This window comes from Girardinichthys multiradiatus, chromosome 15, assembly GCF_021462225.1.
Source record: "Girardinichthys multiradiatus isolate DD_20200921_A chromosome 15, DD_fGirMul_XY1, whole genome shotgun sequence".
NCBI lineage: Eukaryota > Metazoa > Chordata > Actinopteri > Cyprinodontiformes > Goodeidae > Girardinichthys > Girardinichthys multiradiatus.
In genome coordinates, this window is record NC_061808.1 from 7,860,759 (window position 1) to 7,882,406 (window position 21,648).

General features: G+C 36.7%; 1 protein-coding gene across 1 annotated transcript; it reads left to right on the plus strand.

Annotated features, from left to right (window-relative positions):
- The first annotated feature begins 1,128 nt into the window (after positions 1-1,128).
- rab10 (RAB10, member RAS oncogene family) lies at positions 1,129-17,457 on the plus strand. Its single transcript, XM_047387859.1, has 6 exons — positions 1,129-1,873; positions 9,116-9,176; positions 11,469-11,607; positions 12,873-12,962; positions 13,918-14,019; positions 16,388-17,457. Exons 1-6 carry the CDS (start codon positions 1,747-1,749, stop codon positions 16,472-16,474), a joined length of 606 nt encoding a protein of 201 aa, XP_047243815.1. The 5' UTR covers positions 1,129-1,746; the 3' UTR covers positions 16,475-17,457.
- The last annotated feature ends 4,191 nt before the right edge of the window (positions 17,458-21,648 follow it).

Here is a 21,648-nt window from a genome sequence, read left to right on the forward strand (position 1 = left end):
ATCAAACTGTTCTGTGAAGTCCGCAGAGGTTTATTAGAAGACATTAGTGAACAAACTGACTGATGGAGACAGCAGACAGGGTCAGGGACAAGGTTGTGGAGAAGTCTACAGCAGGGGTTGGTAATAAAACAACATTCCAAGCGTTGAATTTTTCAACAAGTTGTTCAATCAATCATCTTAGAAGATGAGTATTGCACAACTGCAAACCTACCAAGACATGGCACTCCAATTAAACTGACAACCGAGGCGAAGAAAGCATTAATCAGAGAAGCAGCCATGTGGTCCCTGGTGACTCTGGAGGAGCTGCAGAGATCCACTGCTCAAGTCAGGGAATATGTTCATGGTACAACTGTTGCAATGGGAAGTTCGATAGACCTAAATAAAGGATAATCTGGAAGCTAACCTGTTAAAAGCTGAAAAAGGGGGCAGACGTTCCGCTTCCAGGAGGGTCAAGACCCTAAACATGCAGCCAGAGCTACAATGGACTGATTTCGACAAAATTATTTTCATTCCTTAGAGGTAGACTAAGCCTTAGCTGGTGTATGGATTTGAGACCACCATATATGCAAAAAATATTTAGATTTAGAACCCTTTTGACAACTTTAGTAACTATTTCTTAACTTTCAAGGCGGAAAACAGTGTCATAACTTGCGTCAGTTCAGAGCAAAAACGTCAACTTCATTAATAACATTTAACTGGAAAATAAAGGTAAAGTCTCCCACCGCTTTTTTGAGTGACCCCAGTGCTTTATCGTGGGGAAACGCCCGTGAAAAAGCACCGAAGTACTTATATGACATCACTTTGCCTGACTCACAGCTGGGATCGTCACCACACCAAGTGCCAGCTTGCCATGAAAACTGGAACACACCCTGGCGGCCAGAGATCCGCATGAAACTGGCGTCCATGTTGGTTCAATAGGGTGCTTTTCACACTGGGAAGCAAAGGGGCCTCTGCGCCTTAATGTCCGGAGTGACTCACGCAGTAACATTTGGCTCATCGGTCATTTGAAGGTACGCCCCCTAACGTTTCAGTTTGTGCTGTTTTAGCCAATTATATTACGTCATTTCATGAAGTGACAGATGAAACAACCAATAAAAAGCGTGTATTTTGACAGAAAGGCGGGGAGAGGGCGTGTCAATTGGTCCAGGGAGTCGCCGTTGTGGCTCCCATTCGAAGGCGACGGCGGTCGTCTGTATTTCTGCTCTAATCTAATCTGAAAAGCTAAATTTTGCCAAGCAGACAGTGAATTTGATTCACTTTCATGTTCGGTTTGTTCCCAATTCTTCTCAGTCGAGCTCTCGGCGGGGCTCCGGAATGACGGCGTGTGCGGAGAATTTCAATTAGCTCGCAGTTAGTTTGAAGAAAGAGTGAGTTGGGGTAGAGACGTAGAGAGAAGCCATTTTGTCCCGACTGTGTGGGAGAAAAGAAAGAGTGGAAAAAAAAGGAATCACACGGGAGGAGATACCATTTTTTTTTTTGCTTCTTGTTCCCATGTTGTAAGAGAGGATTCGGTTTGGGATATTTAAACTTCTTGGACACGTCGTTGGGTCCTTTATTTGGGTGACATTTAGGCTACTACTAGCTCGCCAAAGCTAATCAACAAATCCCAGATTGTTAACTGTTAACAGCCAGGACGGCTGGAGCGGGTTAGTCAAGTTGGCCACGGAGCTGGATTTAGACTTCACGTAGCCGTGCTAGTTTGTCGTTTGTTTCTTTTTCTGGGTGAACACATACTGTTTTTTCCCAATGGCGAAAAAGACGTACGATTTGCTGTTCAAGCTGCTGCTGATCGGCGACTCGGGTGTGGGGAAGACATGTGTGCTGTTCCGCTTCTCTGACGACGCCTTCAACACAACCTTTATCTCTACCATAGGTAAGAACACCAGGGGACGGGGACACAGGCTCAGCTGGCTGTGTAGTTAGAGATGTTCCGGATAGTTTCCGACCTCTATCAGGGTTTTTTTTTTTTTGACAGCTGGGGAAGTCGTCTGACCCCCACCATGCAGCTGGAAATGGTAGGCAGGACAAATGCTAGCATGCTTTGTTTCTTTAGGCCTCGGCATACTCTTACAGAGCCAGTTGTGGATTTATGGCGCCTGTTTGTTTGCTTCTTATTCAAGTTATTAAAACATTGGGATAGTTTAAATTCACATTGGCTTTGAGTGTACGTTAATGTAAAGGCATTTCTGTCATGTCAGTGGCTAACAACGACGTGCAGGTCGGCCATACTGTGACTCTAACTCTGAAAAGTATTTCTCAAAGCAAGTGTCAGGCATTCATTTCTCAAATACACCCAGTAAATAAATTGTGCATTATCTTTTGTAACAAATTAGACAGTGTCTGTCACAGGTTCTATGTTTACAGAAGCTCTCGTCGGTCTTGTTACCAACGATGAAAATCAGAAAATTCAGAAGAATCGTGTCCATTTGAAAGATAAATACATTTCATATGATACCGAGAGCATGTCTGTAGGTTTAGAATTGAGTTCCAGCATTTTTCATTTATTATGGAGTTGTTTTTTTTTCGCAGAACTTAGCATTATTCCTAAACGGTTTTGTAGTTATTAGCAGAAAACCTTACACAGAAGTTTCAATGGTGTCACATGGTTGTAAATGATGGGTGTTTTGAGGGTCAACCCAAATACCATTTGTAACACTTTTGACATGGGTCCCACTTTTAGTTGGTGTTAGAAAAGCGAAAAAAGAGAGAATTAAATGAATAAAATCAGATGTTTTTGTTTAATCACATGAAAACATAGCCAAACAGACTATCTGTGGTTGATTCAACAAAGTTGTACCTATCTACAAATAAAACCTGGTTTTGTTAGACTAGTTTCCGCTATGCTGCTAACAGGAGGTAAACAAATAGATAATAAATTGCATTCTGGCTTTGTTTATTTAATGTTTTGAACAGGGATTCTGAAAATCTTAACTCACAATAAGCAATAAGCTGTTTTTGATTGTACTGTGAAACCAGCTGGGTAATAACCAGTAATTTATCTATTACAATTAAACAACGCTGCCTTCAAAATATGGATGAGCAATGTCAACGTAAAATCAGATGATATTTTGTGGACATTATTGCACTAATGATAAAATAGAATATAAAATGTATCGAAGACAGTCTTGGTATAAATCTTTCACCGCATATAGTTCAAGCCTTTGCAACTCTGCAGCCTAAAAATGAACAATTATTTTCAATCATATTTCGAAATGTAATTGATAATCTACGGTAATTACATTTTGTGGCTGTTGATATTAAGTTTCAATACAGTGAAATATTTTTTCTCTTACCCTACCTACAATTTAAGAGTTTTTTTTGGAGAATAGAGCAATGCAGCACTGCCTATCCCCCACCTGTTGCTGCACACTGGTCTGCTGGCTGAAAGACATTGCTGCACACTGTCGGTCTGCTGGCTGAAAGACGTTACTAGTCTCACAGTTGATTCCATGGGATTAGGCGTTGGCCAAATAGTTAAAGTAACAATCTCAATTCATACGGACAGTTTTTGGGCTTTGAAAACATCAATTAGTTTCGTGTTACTATCAGTTGAATTAAGGCTTACTACAGTTATTTTTCTTTTTCGCGTAAACAGCAACTTCAAAAGCATAAGTTACACTGACGTTATGAACAATCTGTATCCTATTTAGGTAACAAAATATATGCCTCTCATTCAAAGAAGCTGAATCAGGGTGGTTGATTTATTTATTTGTAATTACTAGGTAATTTTCATAGACGTATGGTTGTTAAAGTAGAGAAACAAAACTTCTGAAAGTGGCTCTGCTGTTGGGTAGTCATGGGGCGGTTTGAAGTCCTCAAGGTACGACCAGTATTTGACGGTATTTCCACAACGATTCACAACAAAACTCAGTTGTTTTTATTTCAAACAGAAATGCAACGGTTATTTCTACTGCTGCTAAAATATTATAACTTAACTTACTGAAACTGTAATAATCGTACAATGATAAAATATCTGCATTTAGTAGTTGTTTAAGTTCCTTGGCGGATTAGACCTTTTTTTATTTTGTTCTTCTATCTATAGAGTAACACAAACATCAAATCCTGATATTAGCTGATTAATTTGTCGGGCTGCTTTTCGTGCGGCCATCCTGAGGTCGGCTGCTCGACACCAATGCTACTTGTAGCTTGGCAACTTTATTTTTAAAACTTCAGAACCTTCATAGGAGTGGTAGAGTTGTTGCTTGAGTTTCCACACCCTGACTGTTTTCCCTGACTTAAATTATTGCAGAATAGCCAGCTTTTTTTTCTTGTAAGTAAAGAAAACTCTAGTAGCCTTCTGTCAGCCTGCTGACTGGCAGTGTGCAACACCAGCTGGGGGAGTTGGGACCATGACACTTGTCTTTGTGCAACTTTCTGTGGCATCTTGGTAACTGGTCCATGCCTTCTGGTTGGACATGACTACCCATTATACCAGGTCAGCAGATATTCGGTGTCAGATACGGAGAAGTTACTCGTATTTTTCATGGTTAATTCTGTGATTGTCATCATATGTTAAGTGAAATTGCCATTTTTATTGTTTAACACAATTATGGTCCCAGTATATCTGAGAAAACCAATACTGTGACAAGTGTACTTTATAGAGTCAAAAAGAATGCTAACAGTTTAAACTTTCATCAGAGAAGTTTGTTTGAATGAAAGTAAGCCTGCCTTATTATTGGCACACAGATACACATTTGTTTTATAAAATATTGCCAATAAGGGACATTGATTGTAATTTGTAGCTATAGCCAAATAATAAAAACCAGAGCACACCACTGGAGACTTATTTGGCGAAAGAGATGAGTTGGGTTTGTTAAAAATATTTTGGCTACAGGCAGGGTGACGTTAACCATGAACAGGTTCTCTGTCTTTAGGACCTTGTAGCTGTTGCCACAACATGACACAAGTTGATTTAATGACTTGATCATATAAACGAGACAACAAAGCTCTGTATGACAATTGCAAAGTTAGATCCGATTGTTTTAAGGCTAAATAAACAAATCTGTTGGGTGTATTTAAGCAATTTATATAGCATTACAGGTTAAAGTAGTTTGTATTTAAGAAAAACCCTTTATTGTATACCCAGTGTTTTTAGTATTGCAGTCTTGCAACTGATAAGCAAAGTAGCTCTGATTTGAAAGTATATGCATGGTTATGTGCCTTAGATGCTCCACTGGGAACCATAGACAATCCTCCAAGGTGGCATCATCAGCCTCTTATCTCTACAATACTTTACACATGCATCTAAAATCGCACTTGCATGTATTAAGTGTCAAAGTATGTCAAATCCCAGCGCAGCCAAAGTGCGGGCTCCATTTACTCTTATTGCTTAAGACCTGCTCTGAGTAATAATGAAACATCAGAGTCGTTTTTTGCAGTGCTATGACTATGACGTTATTGTCGCTGATCATTGGACTCAGATTTCATTTCAGGCTTTTTATTTTTATTTTATTTTTATAACTTATGTCTTGTTAGGAGTTCCTGTCTGTATGCCCTATAACAAGCAGCCATTATGAGTAACACTGTTTCTAGTGGTATCCAAGTTAGATTAATTTGTTGTGGTTCAGACATGAACTGATGTGCTGTTCCAGAGCTTGCTGTTACATGAAGGCACACTTATTGCAGAGCTGAGTAAAACCAACCCTAGAAGATCTTTGTCATGTTAAAGAAATGTGTTACTGTGTTTTAAATACACCAGCAGTGCCAACCAACAGGTTTTTTGCCCTTGGCAACAGCAGCAGGTTTTTCTGTTTTAATTTGTAGTAATGTGGAAATGAATTCAAGAACCAACAGTAAGCAGAACAGATTTTGGTGCCCTTGTTTTAGATTGAGTATAACATTTTTGATTGTTGGGTGAACACTTGTAGATATATAAATCGTGAAAAGAGTAGTGTTCTGCACCCTTACATTGAGAAAGGTGTACATTTCTGAGATCTGCTTGAATGACACAAATAAACTGGAAGGAATGACATGGCCCATAAACCTTAGCTTGTTGTATCATAACCACACAGCTGGGGTGTAAAACTAGAAACACGGTCGGGGACATATCTTTAGTCTCCATCCAGCAGTAAACTCAGTTACATCCACTGCTGAACTTTGAAAGTTATTGACTCGTGATCAGCGCACTGATTTTATTGGTTTACGGTTTGTGAAATTACAGATGATAAATTAGTTGGTAATTCACATTTTACAACTTGGGTGTTCGAATAAATGTTGCTTTACCACTAGCCTTTTAAAAAATGTACTTTGAAAGTGCAGCTCTTATATGCACGCACTATTACAACCACTGTATAAGATTGGCAGAGGAGCTTTATTCTAGTGTTAAATATTACAGCATTTTCTGTCCTGCCTTTCATTGTTACTCTTCATACAATTATTTTTCATGGTATTCTTGCTCTGCAATCTGAGGAGGCTGCCAAATTTTTCCAGCAGATGTTTGCATCTAGGGATGACTCATTTCAGTACTGACAGTGGTTGGCAACTAAAGTGTGAATATGACAACTGTTATTTACAGAAACGGTTTACAGATTGTGCTGATTTCAGTTTAGGAAACTCATCTTTTTTGTTTCATCAGTAATTTACAGCTAGATTCAAAACAACAATGTAAAGCGTTCAGTTGTAAAATAACTGGAATCTTTTGAATGTAAATTAGAGTTTTGGCCCATATGAGCTTCCATACAGGAGCATGAACTTCCATGGTTGAGTGTTCCTCCACCATAAGTTGGAAACAATATAGTTCCTCTCCCACCGCAGTTAATTGGTATCGTTTGAACACGTACAGACATTTAATAATTTGTGATTTTCTTAAAGGGGCAGGTGTTCCTTTTTTGGGGGGGCGCCCCCTTGGATAATGGTAGCGGAAATACTGCAAACCCTTTGTGGGATTGCTACCTGATAGAAAACTAGGCTTTAAATTAAGTTTAGAAAAAAGTTGCATGCTAATTTGAAATATATTGTCCAATGTTGCCTTCATTTATAATTTTGGTGCATTTCCATCTGCTGTTTTTATCAGAAAAACCTTCAAAACATAATATAACAGTGATCAAGGTGTTATACTAGTGGAAAATCAACTGCATTCTTTTTAAATATGAACTGTGAAAATGCCTGCACTATACAACATGAACAATAATTGCAATAAAGTGCAAAAACAGCTTTATTTTTGTGAGCTTGAAGTAAATGAATATAGACACTATGAAAATCTGGTGTAAAGTCTCTAGAGCTTTAACCCCAGACCCTCAGTTACTCTATAAAACCAGGACTACGTATGTGTAGTGACCCTAGATTACTGTTGGAAGCTATAAAGTTATTTTTGAAAGCATGTAACTAAAGCGTTTTGAGCACAACTCGATGGATTACAAAATAATATCGCCTCAGCTGAAAGTTTGAGAAAACCAGAACTGTGTACACGGCAGAAATGAAAACCCGAAACAGGAATATAGTCTTCCTCTGGTCCAGGTCTCACACCTTTTTAGAGACAGCTGCTGCTCAAAATACCCCGACTGGGAAACCCCTCTCTGTCATTATCCTTTCCAGCCTTGTCTCCGTCCTCCAGCTTTTCCTCCATGATGATTGCAGGACGTGGATATTCTTTAACATGTATAACGAAGCAGCCTATGATCTGTTATTTAGAAACTACTTTTTTGCACAGAAACTGGCAAATGACTACAGTGGTGTTCATGTTTGTGGAAATAATGAATCTTCTTGGATTTAAAAAAAAAAAAAAAACCCACTTGCTTCCTGCTGAAGATGTTCAGTCTAAGTTGTCATGGCAATCCTCTGGTGAAGTATGTCCGTTTTTCCATTGAATAGGTCGATGACCTGTTGTTGCCCAACGAACGTATTTTTTTGGCCCAACTTCCCAGTGTTGAGAACAGAATTCAAACATTAGCCTATCAATAAAACTGTCCTTGTTTACCTTATACATCATCCCTCATCCTATTATTTATGCCTTTTGAAGCAGCTTAAATGTTCTTTCCCACTCCATCTCCCCCTAGGGTGTCCATAGTTTTTGGTGAGTCACACTTTGGCAGCCAGTTCTTCATTATTCTCCACCCTACCTAAAACACAGCTGTTTCTTCAACTGTTTGACCATGCAAACGTTCTGACCCAAGCAGAACTGACAGCTCTGTGTTAGACAAGAAAATAATGCTGGCTACACCTCAAAGCAGTAACTGGGCCCTGTTGGCCTTCAACCACATCACTAGTGCATTGATATTCATTTATTCCTGTTTGGCATTCTGTGGTTTCATACTTTTTAGTCTTGGTGCTAAAGTGCTATCTCAAAACCCTTCAAAGTTTCAAATACTTAATTTCACAATATTTGACGTAAATGCTTCAACGTACCCAGCGTTTCATTTGTATGTCTTTCAAGTTAAATTACTTTGAGTATCATAAAACTCCAAAAAGAACATCCTTATGTATGTATGTGTATATATATATTATGTATTGTAAATTAAGACTTTTATTTAGCATATAGACACTTCTAAGTATTATCCTGTTTACTGTTTTGCACTGAAGGAAAGAAACCCTTTAAATTCTATTGGTTTTGGCCTAATTAATGCAATTAGGATACTGTTTTATTGTAGTCGGTAATATTTTCTGCTCTTTATTAGAAAGAACCCTGTGTTGAATCCTATCCTAGCCCTGTAAGAAAACTAGAATTTGAGAATAATGCACCCCTGTTGCTTTGAACATCTATTAAGTTCATTTGGTAAAAGGTTTTGGGGGGGTTTAGTCCATTTCTTAGCGTGTTTTACCTCGATGACAGCATGTTGTCTGATTTCCTGTGTGCCAGTTGTCAACATGCTGACCTCCAAGGAGTCGCATTGGGGTTAAAAGACCGGATATGACTCTGCAGAGTCAGGAGATTATATTGTCTCTGATGGAAACATTTCTTTAATTTTCCATCTCTTTTCTCCTTGATGTCTTTCTTTGGCTTGCATTTGGCTCTTCTGTTTTTGTGTCATTGCCACAGACTTTACCTGTAAGCATCAGTCTATCATTTTCTTTTTATTAGACTGTGGCTCAAATGAACTGACAGTTTCTGTTTTATTTTATTGTGTATAAAATGTGTCACTGACATGCATGTTTTTTTTTGTTTTTTTTTTCTTTACAGGAATAGACTTCAAGATTAAAACTGTTGAATTACAAGGAAAGAAGATCAAACTACAGATCTGGTAAGTCTCCTAAGATGTTGTTTTTCTTGTAGTGTCAACGTTTTGATATTTTGAGAATTCGGTGTAGCTTCTTGAGTTTCTGACTCATCATAGTAAAACATCTGTTTGACATAAGGGTTGAAGTATGCAAGAACAGGAAATAGTCTCCATCAGGACATATGCTGCATCATTGTACACAAGGGCCATTTTCTACCAGCTGGAACTGAGTTTGCTTCCCAAGTGTAGAAACAGCAAATATTTCATAGGTTAAAGGTTAAACTTCAGCTGGTTTTAGTCTCTGAACTTACTGCTTTTATTTCTAAAATGTCCAAATATTCATACTTGGAGGTAAAATAGCTAACGTATTTAGTTTGTAACTTTCATTAATAAGAGTTGTGAAACAGTCAGAGCAAACATCCAGTCAAATGGAGCTCTGGAAGCTTATTAGTGAATTTTTAATATTGACTTTACTGTTGTACAGATGGTTTCTTACTGTAATCCAGTAAACGGACACCTGCACATCAACACTCACTGTTGCTTTTAAACGTCTAAAAGACAAAAAACGTTAACCCTTTATTTAGTATTTCAGATTTCACTTGGTTATTTTGTATCATCCTGAGCACTGAGGAGGTTTTGTGCTTTTTCTCAACTTTTCATTGATAATCAACATAAATTCATTACAATATTTGGGATAATTGAGGGAAAAGAGCATTCTATTTTTCCATGGGTTCTTTCTTGGTGTGTTTTTAATTTCCTGTCAGAACCGATGTTTAGGACCTTGTCTGAGTTTGTAATAACAGATACAACAGTACCTCAGTAAAGGGTTATGAGGAATATGAGCATTTGTGAAGTTTGTGTAGTTTATACAGTCAGGTGAAACATTTAGGACACGCCATGAAGTATTTCTTTTTGAAACAAATGTTCCCATATCACCATCTAACCTTTTTTATTTATCTCTGTGAAAGAAAGCGATTAAAATATAGTAAACACCAAAAAAAATGAACCACGTTTTACTCCTTAAACAAGTTATATTAACAGAAATGTGTATTCTGTGGGAAAGAAAACCCTGCTGCTTAAAAACTAGTATAACTGAATAAATTGTTCTTTTGGCATAACTTCAGTGAGACGTTTCTTTCAGCCATCCACCAGTCTGACATCGGTCTGAGGAAAGTTTCAGATGGTACCGCCCGTTTCAAGTGACACCAAAACATCTCAAAGGGATAAAGATCTGGGTTTAGACTCCGTGTAGAAGTTTCCGTTTCTCATTTTGTTTTGGGTCATCACTATAGTTCTACATAGGCCAGTTCTACATAGGCTTTCATTTAATTTTACAGATGCTCAAGCAGACTGTGGTACGCAGTAGAATACATGGATTCTATGATGGTGAGCTGGCCAGATCCTGCTGCAGCAAAATATACTCAAACCATGATACCTCCAACTCTATGCTAAACAGTAGGGAATCAATTCAAGCTAATCTGTTTGATAAACTTTATTTCATGTGTTCTTGTCTTAGTCTACGTTCTGTCTGGCAAACTTTCGTCCGGCCTTGATGTTTTTATTAGAGAGCAAAGGTTTCCTCCTTGTACTTCTTCCAGAAAAGTTAAACCTGTACAGTCTTATTAACCTGTTGATTAATCAATTAATAATCGGAAAGCAAAAGGTGCTTCATAGGAGATATTTTACAGAATTTGAACCAGGTGAAGCTAAATAGAGCATCATTATAGACAATTTTTTTCTATCTTAAAGGCAAAATGTATATATTTTTGTACAGTTTTGGCCTAATTACTGCTGTGAGTGGGTTTTTCTTTCTGCGAATGGCATGTTTTACAGTCTGTATACTCCAGTTAACGATTATTCAATTACTAAATTAGTTGACGATTGTTTTAATAATCAAGTAATCATGATAAATCAGATTGTTTCAGCTTGAGTTATAAACCATCCAGTTCAGTCTGTATTTATTGATTTAACCTAATTCATTCAAATGTGATCTAATCCAATAAGGTTGGATTCTATATAATATATAAGCATAATTTTTGGCAAATGCTCTTTTACATCAAACATGGCTATTAACATTACAAAAAGTTGTAATTCTTTATTTTGAATGGAAATAAGAAGTTCTTCCTGTCTTAATTTAGTCTACTTTGTATGTTTTTATTCATAGAGGATAAATGATCAATGAAAGAGATCTTGACAGAGTTGTAATTGATACATTTCCCCCAAATTGTAGCGTTTACAATCTGTGGTTGGTGAAGATCATAGTTACAGCACCATCAAGAAAAAAGGAGTACTTCTAAATAAAACCTTTGTTTGTAGGGACACAGCAGGCCAGGAACGGTTTCACACCATCACCACCTCGTACTACAGAGGAGCTATGGGCATCATGCTGGTCTACGACATCACTAACGCCAAGAGCTTTGAAAACATCAGCAAATGGCTGCGCAACATTGACGAGGTGAGAGGCACAGAAACATATATAGTTTTTTTTCAGTATTTTCATGTTTTATTTTTCTTCTGTTGTCATGGAGAGAGGAAAAATGTGAGGGAAATGCAGCCAATAGGACTAAAAACACAGATTTAACAGTGTAAGGACTGTAGAACAGGAATATATACAACCCTTTTTGTTTTGCATCATAGGTCAAAAAACAGCCATGTTTAAACAGGGAATAGGACGTCTTTAATTGGACTTCTACAAAACCGCGCAACCCAAAGGACACTATTTAGTCATCTCAGCGCTTTTAATGTTATTTTCTTTTAAAAATAGGTTTATCATACTGTTGTTATGCTGTTGCTCTCTCCGCTTTACATAAAGGTATTTTACTTTTGAAGAATGTTCTGTAATTGGAGAGTTCTGCTGAAGTTAATTCATCTCCTTATCTGTGTTCATGATTAATAGTAGTTGGTGTGTTTAACATGGAGGTTTTGGACCAAACAGGGCGAGACCATCTGACCTTGTGTCATTGTAATGTGTGTCACCCCTGCTGTTTAAGGAGGAAAGGAAACACAATGAATTTCCTGCTAAGAGCTTAACGTTTGCCTGCTGGTGACTCCAAAGAAGCTGAGATTTTTTTCATTTTTCTCCAGATTTTTGTTGTTAATCTTGTAGAAAGTAGCTGTTTTAATAAATGATTAAACACAATGTTGAGAAACAGAAAAGACATGACAGGGAATTGAAGTCATTTAGGTGACATGAATTTATTTCTTTAAGTGTGCGACTAGTCAGTTTTATTTTAAGCTGTAACTAGTTACTTTGTGCCATTTATAAATCAGCGAACATACAAATATACTTTCAGTTTTAAAATTCAAGTTGTTGGAATCATTTGTGCTGTCAAACTATTCTAGACAGTAAAAAAATTAACATGTTGCGTTGTAGCTTTAAAAAAATATGTTCGAATATTCTTAATGTTGAGACACTAAATTTAACCAGGCCAAAAATATGTTAGATGCAAATAACTGTAATGACCTCAATGATTTTTACATGTTTGATTTATTTTAATCTCTTTAATTGTTCAATAAGAAACTCCTGAATAGTTTGCTAGTTGCTCTGATTCCCAATAAGGGATGGTAATGATTATTCTTGTTAGTAGTATTATTTTATGATATTTATCTGATAAAAAACGGAATTTCTAAAAACAAACAAAAGAATTCTTTTACATTTTATGTTTAAATGATCCTTTTATTTGTCACTTTTTTCATTTTTTTTCTTTCCTCTGTTTTCAGCATGCAAATGAAGATGTTGAGAGAATGCTGCTAGGCAACAAGTGTGACATGGAGGACAAGAGGGTTGTACCAAAAGCCAAGGGAGAGCAGGTGAGACGGACGATCAAGCCCTCGCGATAAAAGCACAGGTTCATCATCGAGGTCCTCTCTGTTGATTGGCTGATTTGTTGCTGCTGCTTTTTCAAGTTCAGACTGTTGCAGAAAATGTTGCGATTTAAGGTCTATATAGTCTTTTAGCACCGACTAAACAATGTGATCACAACATTTTCACTTTTTGATTCGGTTTTGTTGCTACAGCCTAAAAAACAACATAAACAACTCGATTGCAACATACCGTTCACTTTGATATAAGCCATTAAGGGTTTCTTTCAGATGACGCACTGTGTAGAAAATAATCCTACAAAAATAAGTTTAGATTTTATTTTGTGACTGCTGCACCAACAGCTACCAAACTGATCCACATGAAAATAGTTCTTATAGGTTATTATTTGTGTAGTTTTTGGTGTAAATGTGATGGAAAAACTACTCTTTTGATGTTGATCTCAAGTAACCGAGGCAATAAGTCACAAAAGCTCTTTAGCAATCAGCACTTGTTTAGTAGTTCTCGTTGAGGAGTTACTTTCTGATTTGATCAGTTGACGTGAAAAAGATGTTTATACAGTTAAAATCATGAGATTATTCTTGTTCCAATTTATTGTGCCTTTACCATGCATTATAAGTTTTTGTTGAAGCTAGATATTTGATATTTTCCAAGTCCCTTACATAGGGCACTTATTAGTATGCAGTGTACTTTTAAAGTAGGTTTTAGTTCAAATTTGGTTGACTTTACCAAAGGATTTTCTTGTTAGTCCCTCAAGCTGGCAAACCAAGAGACATCAGATACCAATCTGGTTACTCAGACCATCTTACCTGATGAAAATGTTGCGCAATACACCAGCGATACATGATCTAGGTGCAGCAAGGAAGATCAACAGCTTTATTTTTAGACTGGACCTTCTTCAAACAACGTCCATGCTTTCTGAGTCTGTTTTGTGTGTTTCCATAGATTGCAAGGGAGCATGGCATTAGGTTTTTTGAGACGAGTGCTAAGGCCAACATCAACATCGAGAAGGCTTTCCTCACGTTAGCAGAAGACATCCTCAGAAAGGTTTGTTACATAATCTGATCCAGACATTCAGCATGTGTTGCTTGTTGCTTTTCAGAACCAGTACAGCTACTTTTCAGTCTTACATAAGAAAGTTTGTTCTGCCAACATTCCTGTTCACATACTCTCTAAAATAAATGATCAACAGTCTTCTAAGAGTCATAAAAGGAATCGGGTGATTTTTTTTTTTTTTTTTTTTTTACCGAGACAGCTCATGTATTTCTGAACTTCTAAACTTTAGTTCTACCACAAGCTGGGATATGATCTCATTAAAGATGGTCTATATCATCACATCGTTTTTAGAGTTTGCAGCCCTTATTTGACAGCAGCTAGTCAGGAAAGCAAACAGAGAGAGAAGCAAATGTCAAAGTATTGCAGAAACTGTTGAAACAGATATATTTTCTGTACTCATTCAAGCTGCTGTGCTCCTGTAATCAAAATCGGTTGTTTTACACCTGCAGTGGAGTGCATTTCCATTGAATCACGTTAGAGCAGCCGCCTGTGTGTATTTTTCACCACCAGCATTTCTGTCGTGAAGCAGCTGCTGCATGCAGTCACCTCAAATATTGATCCCATGAATAGACTCGTATGTAATCTGTGGTTGATGGGATCTGAGAAGTGAAGACCAGTAAATGACCAGTCATACCATCTACTCGCCAAATGAAAAGAATATCATTTTTTTATTTCAGCAATATTTCCTACTTTCTGAAACAGCAATGAAATGTTTATAATTGTTGATGAACACTAACATTTCTAACAGCAATCTTTTTATTGTACCTTAAACCTAAACAATAAATATTGAAATAATAATAATGGATAGCTATAGACAGATAAGTAACTTATATGAATGATATTTTGTTGAAATGGTTGAGCCCACCTCTGACTAGTTGGAGATTTTGTGGCTGATTTCCAATCACAGATTTTGTAAAAATCTGTCTTTCAAATTCAATCTCCCTTTTAAGAAGTATAAATGTATTTGTTTTGCCCTATTTTCTGCAAAAGAAACATTTCTGTGTTCAACCCAAGATTTTTATGGTATAATTTGGTATATAATAATTTGGTATATATAATTAGGTATAATATGGTAGAATTTACAATCCTGGCTCTCTTTGCATCATCTACAAATCCTTTGAAATCCTGCAGGGAATGGGAGAGGGGTATATGTAGGAATAAGTGTCGTTTCAATAAAATCTATTCAAAAACAAAGGACTGTCCAGCCCAAATGTTAAAAATGGTTTGATTTACTTTTAGTCAGTAAAATCACTCATTTATTGTAACCATAAAAGAGCAATAGGTAGCCTTTCTGTGATCGGTGTTGATTATTAGCAGTTGGTGTCACACCGCTCTGCTGTCAATAAGAATTATTACAAATATTTGAAGACCAAATGATGATGGAGTTGACATTTTAAGCTGTCTTTAGTATGTTATCGTACCATTTATTACTGACTATAAACATCAGTGTTTGTAGTCCCTGTAGTGTCAGTAGATTCTTACCTTTCTATGAAAACATTTCTTTTTCCTGCATGTTAGCGGGCCAGAAGTGTCTTTTACTTGTAAAAGTTCACGACCGCTGTTCTAGTTTCTCTGAATGGGATGTTTCACACACTCCACCAGAGCAGACCTGGGTATTTTACGGCCTGCCGGCCTGATCCAGAACCACAGATGTCTTCAACCGGCCAACATGAAAACTGGAAAGCAAACTGGTATATAGTGTTGGTTCTGAACGAGAATCAAATAAGCTGCTTTTATTTTGAAGGTGACGTCTTTAGTTTCTGTGTAAGGACCCGTTTCCAGTCCTCCAGCAGTGAACTACTGTAACCAGAACCTGCTTGCAATAAACTGAGAAATCTGAGTTACTATGAAGAAACTTGAGTTCATTGGTGAAGATTGTAGAGGTTTGAAAATGATTGGTGTTGTCACAGTCAGACTCTAGATTTACAACTTGAATTTTAATAATCGGACTAAACGTTCAGCAAAACACACAATTTTGGACGTGACTCAAACTGTGGTCAGGTTTTGTACTTTGAGGTCAGCTTGTTTTCATGTACACTTTTAAACTAAATGTGCCCCGTTAGCTGTATCTGTCATTGATTCCCCCACAATCCATCATTTTTTTTAATGATCTGGGGTTGAATTCCTCCTATAAGGTAAATATTTCTTTCATGCCCGTTTCCATACATTTTTTGATTTTTGCACCAAAAATGAGAATTGATCTGAATCATGTTGCTGCCTGTCAGGTTATTATCCCACTCCCGGCACCCTCTCTGTCTCTGACATAATCAGCAATGCTGATATGATGCCCATCCAAAAATACTGCAGTAATTAGTATTTTCTTACTTTACTTTAAAAATGCGTTTGTTTTGTTCCACAGACGCCTGTAAAAGAGCCCAACAGTGAAAATGTGGACATCAGCAGTGGAGGTGGAGTCACAGGCTGGAAGAGCAAGTGCTGCAGCTGAACAACTTCTCAGTTTCACCGACACTAACTCACACCAACACACACACACACACACACACAAACACACAACCTCTCTTTAACTGCTAACTCTAACTGTCTCGCCCTCTAACCTGTCTCATGAGTTTTCTCTTACACTGACACTTTGTCTCTTTATCAGAATAAAACAATAAACCACTTCACTCGTCTACCCCCCTCCTCCATTCTTCTCCACATCATATTCTTCCTCCATGCATCTGATGATCATTTTTATTTCTGATAAAAGGAGAAATCCAGTCACGTTTCTTGTCATTTGTTTTAGTTAAAGTTATTCATTAAAAAAAAAAGACAATATTTTTAATATTTTGCCTGAGCTCACTCGGTTGGACCCTCCCACACACCGCCCACCCACAGCTCTCACTTTCAGAGGAACTCAAAGTATACAGAAAATCAGACCAAAAAAAAAAAAACTATAGGAATAACATTTTGTACACTTAGTGGGCTTTCTGTCATCTTACACATTTGTTCATTTACACTTTGTTACCAAGCGACAGAGGCGTGGCTAGCTCCTTTTGTATGTGGGGGTTTATTTTGTCCTGTGCCTTATATGGAAGACAGGGGCGGGGCTGTGGGGTGGGTGGTGCCACATCTACCCAATTAAATTACTTTTCAATAATCTGTCAGTTCACTCTCCTTATGAAGAAGTGGAACTGAAGCGTTTGAATTTCTTCTTCAGCCACGAGAACAGCATTATAAAGTATGTCCTGTTCATTGATGTTTTATTTTTATCTGTATGGATTATTTTACTTTATATTTGAGTTATTTTTCCCTATTTGTTTTTATTTTATAATTATTTTTTTTTGCATGCAGGTTTCTTTGGGTTGGAGACGTTTCTGTAACATTATGTAACGTTTGCCTCTGGTTGACTGTGGGCGGGAGGTACACCAGTTCTCTTTGGAAATACAAACCGTTTTGCAGATCCATTAAAAAATAAGCTTGTTAAATTAACTTGTTTGTCCTCAATCATGTACAGTGTGTAGACAGAAGTCTGTTTCAGGACTGGTGATGGTCCTAACGTGGCTGATGAGAACCCTGATGATGATTTAAATGGATGGTTAAAACTGTTCCAGGTGATATTGTGAATGATTTGTTGCACAAAAATGTTATTTTAACCGGTCAGTTAAACCCTGAGCAGCACAAATGCATAATGTAACACTCAAATGAAAAGGCTAATCAGGTGGGAAAAACCCCATAAAGGGATCTGGTTATTTCTTTGAATAACAAATGCTCTTCTCAATATAGTTACTAACTGAAAATAAACATTTATCACAAAAATATTCTATTTATTGTACATTTACTGGTACAAAAAATTTAATCTGTTATGGCAATAAAAATGGTGTTCTTTAAATCATTAAAGCAAATATAATGAAACTGGTGATGCAAATCACTTGGTGCCCCCTGGTGTCAGCAGTTTATTTGTTTTTAGCTAATGCACTTGTCAGAAAAAAATGAGACGGAAAAAGTGTATTTTAAAGACATTTTGTGTAGCTATATCTTGATTATAATATTCAGCTAAGTCGTTAATAAACATAACTTTTCATTACTTGGTAAATGTTACAGTAGCAAAATGTTAACTATGTTGTAGCGTTAAGGATTTTAATATTAGTGGAGAAAATCAGTTTTAATAGAATTTGGAGGTGATTGTATTGATAATTAAACTCAAAATATATTTTATTTGTGCTAATTAAGAAATTTTTGTTTCTGAATTTAAAAATCACATTTGAAAAATGACTAGTAGATTCTAGCCAACTATTAAAATGGTTTTAACCCAAACATCTGTTATAGACTTAGCTTTGATTTAAAAATTTTAAACATGAAATAAGTTTGTGGAGTGTAAACTTACCTTTAATGTAGTTAGAAAATGAATAACTGCAAATTTAAGATTTTACAAATTGTAATTTAAGGCTTATAGGTTCATCTCAAATTACAATCTCAATTTATAAAGTTGTAGAAAAAGATGCACAAACAACGTGGATAACCGTAGTTTAAGAGTTTGGGAAGGATTCAAAAGGCACGGATTGCAGCTGAACTCTGTGCTTCAAGAGCCACCACACAGAAGTCATATTTCCTGTGTTAAGTCACTCCTGAGCTGAAGACATGGTGTCCTACCTGGGCTTAGGAGAAAAAACACTGGACTGTGGCTCAGGGCCTGTATTCCCAATGAATCCTACGACTAAAAGTAGCTCCTAGTGATGAAATTCTAAGAAAAATCTTACAATTTCTCAATTTCTAAGATTTTTCTCTCGGTAAGATAAAAGTTATTCATGAATCACCTTAGGGCTTAAGAGAGCTCCTAACATAAGGAAATGTTAAACATAGTGAGGACTTTTATTTATCCTAGTATTGCACCTCAAGTAAAGTAATCTTAGGAAGTATAAATAATAGAAACAATAATAACCATGAATAAAAAGTGAACAAAATCACTTAATTTGGAAAAACTTGAAAAAATATATAAATACAAATGCTGGACAAGATAAAGTACAATAAACTAAGCACTGTTTAAATAGAACATGTAGATGAAGTATTTGCTGTATTGTCCATGATGTCAGCAGCCTCAGCCTAAATGTTCATCTTCAACGTTCCCCGTCTGTGGAGAAGTTCTCTGGTGCTGCTATCTCCTCTCTAGCTTTTGAATGAAGCAGGAACCAGAGCTGCTCACATTCCAGGCTGGTGCTGAAAGCAGAGGGAACGACGCATTGATCTGCTGGGAATGTCTGTTTGTTCCCATCCTGATCCCAGGACCAAATCTACCTTTCAACACTCCTCTCTTCTCCTCCACCAGCAGGCTCTGCTCCTCTGTTCAGTTCGCTTCTCCACCCTTTTTTTCTGTTTTGTTTTGGTTGTTTTACAAAAACTAAACCTCATTATACAAAGAGATCACAGTAAAATGCTAAATTTTAATATTAATGAGATTAATATGAAATTGATGCAGTCTGAAAACAATAAGCAAATCAAAATAATGACAAGCATGTAAATAAGCTACGTTTAAACATTTCGATGCTGTGTGACAATTTAATTTGGCTAAGTTTTATTAGGATTTACACATTTCAGAACCCAGTCTGAATTCTATCATCGGCTAATTTCTCTCAGCAGTGAACTGAATCACTCATAAACTAGGACTCTTTGGTAGGACTTAAATATAAAAGCAGTTTGAAAGAGCTACAAATTCAGCATTTATCATATTTAACCATTTAAAAACCTTGCACTCAGGTCAATGAGGATCAGAATTTGTTCATAATTAAAATAAAAAATGTCCAAAGTTCTTATTTATTAACCTCTTCCCAAACCTCCCGGAGCAAAAATGTACACAAAAATAAAATTATCTCTCAATTAAAACAAAACCAGTGCAGAATGACAGTGGTCATTATTAAATCAATAAGAACTACATTCAGATTCTTTCCTACACAGAAAAAGTACAGCAAGGCGGAAAAATCCTATTCCAACAGTTCAGTTTTATATTAAAAAAAAAAGGTAACTTTTGTATTTTATTTTTTCACTAAAGTCAGTGTTGAGTCCAAAGGATGAAGTAATCAGGTGCCTAAAAGCAGGGCATTTCGCACCGAGTAATAAACACAGAAAACTACAGTCGCGGTGATTGTTACTTTCTGAAGTGGGTAAAAAGTAGTAGGAAAAATAAAATCCCACTTATTTAGTGCTTTGGTTGAGACACGGGCATAAATCCTAGCAGAATAAACAATAAACCTAACCAGAGCTCTGTGAATGAAGTGTCAGCAATAAAATACATATCGTCAGAGGAGAGCAGCGCTGCACATAGACGAGGGCCTAAAAAAACAGCTCAAAGGGAAGAGAAATATTTACATCTATGTGTACAACTTAATTTATAAATACATTTTAGGTATAAATTAGAAAAATAAAACAAGAAGCTACTGTAGTACAATCAACAACTGCTACTCATAAAATGCCAGTCTGATTATTAACCCTTGTAGTATTTTGTGAAAAATAACTCAAAACAAAAAAAGGCACAGCAACGAACACTAATTATAACAATTATCCCTGTGAATTAAATGAGCGACAAACTCTAAATTCCCCATTGCAACAAACTAAAATATAAATTAAGACTTAAAAAACAAATATCAATAGACTCAAGCAGCATCAAGTTAGTGTCAATAAATTAAGGCGTTACGGAGGGGGGGCGGGGGGGGGTTGCGATAAGTTGTCAAAGATGGCACCCTGGTCGTTCTAGTTTCTTCTTCAGGTGTTTAGGCAACACACACACAGACATTTACAGCATTGCTGTGATGAGTTTCATGAAGACTGATACAGCATATCTTATTCTGCAGCGGTAACACCGTCCACCATACAGAACCTTTTCATCTGCACACAGAACTGGGTTTAAAAATCAAACTGTTTGAGGGAGGGACAGATCTGAAACGAAATGGGTCATAAGATCTAGATTAAACAACAAGGCTGTCAGGACCACAAAAAAAAATCCATAGCTGTAGCACTTATAGTCAAAACTCCAGCTATAATATTTAAAGACAATAAATACAATTACTCCTTACTAGCATATAAAAATTCAATGAATATGGGAAATAATTTGGGAAAATGTGACAAATTTCTTGTCGTCCAGGGTGAAGATTCATGTCTTTGAGAATGAATGTAACAGATTTAAGCCAAAAAAAAAAAAAAAAATCTGAATTTTGAGGCCAACCTCCAGTTTCTGGAAAGCTTTGATCTCTTGGCAACAATTTAGCCGATTCTGATTTTTTCTTTAAGATCTAGAATATAAAAATTTATAGGAACTGCATTCAAAATATTCTGTTCCAGCATTCCTGCCGTGACCGGTCATTTTATTTGGAACAGACGTGATTTTACTATTTTTTAACTGTGTTTAATATTTTACTAAATGGTCAGCCATTTCTTCCACTGTTGGTTCCACTGTATGACCCCTTCTCTTTTCCAATGGTTATAATCAGTTTGACAGAGAGGTATCCCAATCCTTGTGGTTTTTAGTATAACAATGACCATCAGTGGGACCCTTTGTGGGGTTCCTTGAGACGACATTGTTGTAAATAAGCGCCGTTTAATTAAATAATCTGAACTGAAACTATCTGTGTAGTTATGCTGCTATAGGCTTAGGCTGCTGGAGGACATAATGACCACTTTCACCCTCTTCGC